Source organism: Eimeria acervulina, genomic scaffold (genome assembly GCF_000499425.1).
Source record: "Eimeria acervulina Houghton genomic scaffold, Eah_scaff293, whole genome shotgun sequence".
Classification (NCBI taxonomy): domain Eukaryota; phylum Apicomplexa; class Conoidasida; order Eucoccidiorida; family Eimeriidae; genus Eimeria; species Eimeria acervulina.
Genome location: NW_013549910.1, coordinates 28,892 through 35,143, shown reverse-complemented (window position 1 = coordinate 35,143; position 6,252 = coordinate 28,892). Strand labels below are relative to the sequence as shown.

At 53.5% G+C, this 6,252-nt stretch overlaps 1 protein-coding gene across 1 annotated transcript in view; it reads right to left on the bottom strand.

Annotated features, from left to right (window-relative positions):
* EAH_00031230 (hypothetical protein, conserved) overlaps nt 1–4,069 on the bottom strand; it is a gene marked incomplete at both ends in the record, with an annotated part of 4,216 nt that extends 147 nt beyond the window's left edge. The window contains one exon of the mRNA XM_013396113.1: nt 152–4,069. Within this exon, the coding sequence (XP_013251567.1) occupies nt 152–4,069 (3,918 nt within the window). The remainder of the gene's footprint in view (nt 1–151) is intronic.
* Between the last annotated feature and the right edge of the window lie 2,183 nt (nt 4,070–6,252).

Sequence of the window (6,252 nt, the reverse complement as noted above, 5' to 3'; positions counted from 1 at the left end):
TGCTGCTGCTGCTGCTGCTGCTGCTGCTGGTGCTGGCGGTAGGGGTGGCAGGTGAAGATTGCTGCCCCAGCAGAGTCGGTGTTCCTGCGGTGCGGCCGTAGCCAAGGCCTGCTGCTGCAGCAGCAGCAACTGCTGCAGCAGCAGCAGATACAGGGGGTGCTTGAATGTCAGGCTCAGGCTCCACTAAGACGCATGCAGTAACAGTAGACCCAGCAACAATTGTCTCTGATTGTTCTTCTTGCTGCTGATGGTGGTGCTGCCGCCGCGGCTGATGATGCGGCGGTCGCTCTTCATCGCTCATCTCCGAGCTGCTGCTGCTGCTGCTGTTGCTGCTGCTGCTGAGGCTACTCGTGCCTGAGGTAGCGGTAGTGTCGTACCTGCTGCTGCTGCTTTTTTTGCTTTTGCTGTTGTTGCTGCTGCTGCTGTCGCTGCCACTGCCGCTGCCGCTGCTGCTGCTTCCGCTGCCGCCATTGCTGCTGCTGCTGCCGCCATTGCTGCTGCTGCTGCAGCCTTTCGCCGCGTGTCCTGTCTTTGTTTGGTTGCTGCTGTGCTCCGCAGCAGCAGCAGCAGCAGCAGCAGCATCACCCTTGGGTTGTTTCTGTTTGTCGCGTTTAGCGTTTGCCTTCTGCCCGTCTGGTGTATTTGCTGCTGCATTTGGTGCATTTGCTGCTTGCATCCCCTGTCCAGCAGCAGCAGCAGCAGCAGCACTGGTAGCACCAGCAGCAGCACCAGCAGGTGCTGCAATTGCGCCGGTATTCGTACTAGGAGTGGAAGCAGCACCACCAGCAGCAGCACCAGCAGCAGCAGCAGCACCACCAGCAGCAGCAGCAGCAGCACCAGCAGCAGGAGGAGGTAAAGGCGAGGGTAATGTCTCTCCTCTGCATGCTCGTAGAGATACACCGACAAGAGCACACTCTAACTCTAGCATCGGATCGAAGAGGTTCTCAGCAGAGAGTCTCATAGTACCCCAGTGTACACCAACAGCAACTTCAGCACGAATGTCTTTAAACAAAGCAACAGCCTCTTGAGGGTTTGCATGCTGATAGCGTAAGTCTTCATTGGGCTCGTAGGCACCTATCGCAATAGCAGCAAGATGAAAGGGTCCTAGCAGCCTCCCTATCTTCTTAAACTCGTCAAAGTCTCGCTTAAAGTAACTTGTATCCCCGCCGTAAAAGAAACTATGACGAGGCCCTTGAACAGCAAAACCACCCCACAGCGAAGTGTTATGATCTGTCTTTGCTGCGCTTCTCCCGCTCCAGTGTACACTGGCGAAGAAAGTTACTTTAAAGTTATCTACTAATCCCTCATCTACTTCATCTATATACTGCATCTGCTGCTGCTGCTGCTGCTGTTGTTGTTGTTGTTGTTGCTGTTGCTGTTGCACGTCTTGCTGCTGCTGCTGCTGCTGCTGCTGCACCGGAAACTGTCCTGCACCGCCTGGTGATGTTGCTGCTGCTGATGATGATGATGATGCTGCTGCGCTAATGCCCCAACGAGTACCACGAAACAACCCTGGACGGGGTGTTGCTGCTGCTGGTGTTGCTGCTGGTGTTGCTGCTGCTGCTGCATCATCAGACACTGTGGTGTTATAACGTCTCGAATAAAGATAAGGCGAGCGATATCTGCTGTTGCTGCTGCTGTTGCCGTAATTACTATTACTATTGCCGCTGTTGCTGTTGCTGAGCCCAGCAGCAGCTGCAGCAGCAAACCCTTGACGACTACTCCCCCCATTGGATGCAGCACCACCAGCACCACCACCACCACCAGCAGCAGCAGCAGCAGCAGCAGCAGCAGGTGGAGCAGCAGCAGAAGGAGATGAAGGAGAAGAGGAGTACTTTGACCAAACGCCGTCCATGCATGTATATACACCTCGTCTAGGTGTACAAGATATAGTACGTGTTTCGCCCCAGGTGAACTCAAAGACCCTCTTAGGCGAGCATCCGTGCTTAACAAACAACCAAGCAACACCCTCCGGCACGTAGAACATAATATGTTTAAACCTAGCTTTATGAGTCTTGCAAAGCTGTATGATATCACCCTCCATAATATGATCTTGATGATTATGTGATAATATAACTAAATGAAGCCCTGAGGGCAGCTCGCCTATCCTTATAGGTGCCCTTCTTAGCCTTTCGCCTAGGCTACCGCAGAACTTTGTATTAACAAACTTGACAACTCTTTTAGCTAATTCGCTCATAGCCCCTACAATATCATCGCCTAATACAGGATCTATCAGAATATTCAGGCCGTCTATTGATAATACACCGCTTGCATGCCCTAACCAGGTGTATCGAACCCCTGCTGCTGCACCCATTGCTGCTGGTCCGGGGCCCCCGTACTTGTCGCCAAACGAAGGCTTCTGCACAGGAAGATAATTCTTTAAAACTGCAGCAGGAGGTCGTCTAGCTACTCTATGATTCTTGATCCACTTCGGCAGCCATTTAAGCTGATCGGCCATCAGTCTAAGCTGCTCTCTTTCTCTAGATGTGAATACACTCCAAGGGTATAAGTATTGACCCCCTACTTTTACAGCTCTTGTTAACCTATGTGCCTGCACTGCTTCGCTTATCTGCTTATATGCTCGAAGATAAACTGACGATGATAATAAACGCCGAGGAGTCAACCCGCTGCTTTCTACATCTACACCCAGCAAACGCTGCCCCAGCCAGCTTATATGCATCCCTCTCCTCCTGCTCCTGCTGCTGCTGCTGCTGCTGCTGCTGCTGCTGCTGGGGGTGGTTGTGGGGCTGCTGGGGGGACGAGGGATTAGGCTGCGGCCCTTGATGCGCATGCGGTGGCTGCGGCTGCGGCTGCTGCTGCTGCTCGCCTCCAGCAGCAGTTCTTGCAGCCCCACGCCACCCTCGCTTAGCAGCAATTCACGCAAATCTTTAGGTAGACGAATTGTCTTTAACCTTTTATTTGCTTCAACCCCCCAGCCCTCTCGCAGCAGAGCTTCTTCAATATCTTCTTCGTCTTCCGCTGCTGCTGCTGCTGCTGGAGCTGCTGCTGCTGCTGCTGCTGCTGCTACTGCTGCTGCAGCTCGGGCGCCTGCATGCGCTTGAACTAAAGACTGTAAAACGCGCATTGAGGGCGCTGCCCTCGCATCTGATGCTGCGCGTCGCCGCCGCTGCTGCTGCTGTAGCTGCAGCAACAGCAGCAGCTGTTGCTGCTGCTGCATTGTGTGCTGCAGCAGCAGCGGATGCTCAGATACACTCGAAGCACCCTCTTTAGGTGGAAGCATAGGAAAACCTGCACCGTCTACTCTTACAATCTGCTGCTGCTGCTCCTGCTGCTCCTGCTGCTGCTGCTCCTGCAGGGGCAGCAAGTCGTGGTGGAGTAGCTGCTGCTGCAGCACCTGCTCCTGCAGCAAGTCTGCAACAGGAGCACGCCACCGCAAGATGCCCTTAGCAGCAGCAGCAGCTGCTGCTGCTGCTGTTGCTGCTGCTGCAGCAGCAGAATCGCGCAGCAACTCCTCCTGCAGCACCTGCTCAAATACTTCACCACCAGAAAGCAGCAGCAGCAGCAGCAACACTGCAGCACCTGCTGCAGCTACACCTAAAAAAACATGACTGCCTCTCTTCTTTGGGGCCCCCGTCTCTGTTGCATATCCTGCTGCTTCCTCTGTTGCTGCATCCGCTGCTGCTGCATTTGCTGCTGCTGCTGCATTTGCTGCTGCTGCATTTGCTGCTGCTGCATTTGCTGCTGATGCTGCATGTGGTGCTGACGATGCCTCTGATGCTGCTGCGTGTTTAGAAGCTGCTTGTGCACCTGTTGCTGCTTGTATTGCCGCTGCTCGCGTTGCTGCTGCATGCGTTGCTGCTGCATTTGTTGTTGCTGCTGCTGCATGCGTTGCTACTGCGTGCGTTGCTGCTGCTGCTGCATGCGTTGCTGCTGCATTGGTCGTCGCGGCTGATGCATGGTCTGCTGCTGCTGCATGCGTTGCTGCTGCTGCATGCTTTGCTGCTGTTGCATGCGTTGCTGCTGTTGCATGCGTTGCTGCTTCTGCTGCTGCATGCGCTGCTGCTGCATTCGAAGGCCCCTTAGGGGGGCCCCCTTCCTTGTCTATCATTTACGTTAGGGCTAGGAGGCAGCAGCGGGTTGCGTATTTGCTGCTGCAGCAGCTGCTGCAGCTGCTGCCGCCGCTGCTGCTGCCGCAGCTGCTGCAAGAGCGGCAGCCTGTGGAGCCCCCTTTGTCTGCGGTGTGGGGCAGCAGCTTCAGCAGCTGCTGCTGCTGCTGCTACTGCTGCTGCTGCTGCTGCTTGTGCTTGCAGCAAGGGCAGCAGCAGCAAGCAGCAAATACAAATGCAGCGGGGGCAGACTGCAGTGCCGCAGCAGAGGAGAAGCAGCAGAGAGTCCACATCAAGAAGAGCTCCTTCTTCTTTTATCGAATGCTGCTGCTGCTGCTGCTGCTGCTGCTTTTGCTGCTGCTTCTTTTGTTTGTGCTCTTGTTTTCGTTGTTGTTGTTGTTGCTGCTGCTGCTGCAGCACGGTCCCTTGGGGCTCATCTGCCTGCTGTCTCCTGCCTCTGGCGGCGAAATCAAAAAGAGGGTTTGCTGCTGCTGCTGCTTCTTTTGCTGCTGCTGCTTCTGCTGCTAAGGTATGCTCTCTTGCTGCAGCTTCTTTAGGGGTTTGCTGCTGCTGCTGCGCCGGCTCCTGCTGCTGTCGCCGCCGCTCCCTGCTGCTGCTGCAGCAGGGCCTTCGTCTTATGACCCTGGTAAACCCACGAAGCAATAAACTGGATAGGGTTTAGGGTTTAGGGTTTAGGGTTTAGTGTTTAGGGTTTAGATAGAGAAGAGTGACCTCAGCGGGGCATTTGCGTCCCCGCTTATTGGGGCTTAAGTAACTGCTGCTGCTGTTGCTGCTGCTGCTGCTGCTGCTGCTGCTCCGGCTGCTGCTGCTGTCGCTGCTGCTGCTGCTGCTCACCTCCCGGAGGAAGCCGTATTCGGGTACTTCCTTCTGCAAATATTTTTTATTTTTAGGTTTTGATTAATGCACGCAGCAAGAAGAAGCATCAGGAGCGAACAGCAGCAGCTCCTGCTGCTGTTTGCAGCTGCTGCTGCTGCTGCTGCTCCTGCTGCTCCTCCTGGGGCTGAAGGTGGGTGCCCTAAACCCTAAACCCTAAACCCTAAACCCTAAACCCCAGATACTGAGGTGTATGGACAGGGGTTTCTGTGGAGTGGCTGTCTGGCTGCTGTCGTTGCTTGCAGTTACTGCAGCAGCAGCAGCAGCAGCAGCAGCAACTCTAGCAGCAGCAACAGCAGCAGCAAGAGCAACAGCAGCAGCTAGCCTTCAGCAAGTTGCTGCTGCCTGATGCCAATTCGTTTTAATGTTAGGGGGTGGAGTCTTTTCGTAGGAGAAGAGGGTTATGCATTTGCTGCAGCAGCAGCAGCAGCAGCACGTACTGCAGCAGCAGCAGCAAAATCTGAGACAGCTGCGGCGGATGTATTTTCCGTTGGGTTTCTCCTCTGCTTTGCTGCGGCCTGCTGCTGCTGCCCGTTGCTGCTGCTGATGCTGCTGCTGCTCCCGCTGCTGTGGCGTTTCAGCAGCAAATGTGCAGCAGCAGCAGCAGCAGCAGCAGCAGCAGCAGCAGCAAACCTGTATCTAAGGGAGGGTAAATTGCATATATATCTTCCGCTCTTGCGGAACATAGCTGATTGCACCGTGCATATGCGCAGACACCTCTAAACCCTAAACCCTAAACCCTACTGGCGACTGTTCGAGCCTTTCTTGTTAGAGGGTTTCTTCCCTGTACACCTGGGCAGCGAGCTCAGCTAGTGCTGTATAGCTAGCTAGCTAGCTAGCTAGCTATTCAGCTGGCGAGCTAGTTATTCATACAGCTAGCTAGCTAGCTATCTGTACAGCTAGCTAGCTATCTATACAGCTAGCCAGCTAGCTGAACGGCGATTTTTCTGTAGGTGGTGTTCGTTCTAAGGGACTCGCCCAGCTAGCTAGCTAGCTAGCTAGCTACCTAGGTAGATAGACGGCTAGATAGATAGATAGCCAGCTAGCTTGATAGCTGACTACCTAAATAGATAGATAGATAGCTAACTAGCTAGATAGATTGACAGATAGCTAGCAAGCTTGCTATATAGATAGAAAGCTAAATATATAGATAGATAAACAAATAGATTGATAGAATATATAGATATATAAATAGACAGCTAAATAGATTGATAGATAGCTAGCTAGCTAGCTAGATAGCTATATATATATATATATCTACATGCATTCATCCATACATATAGATAGACAA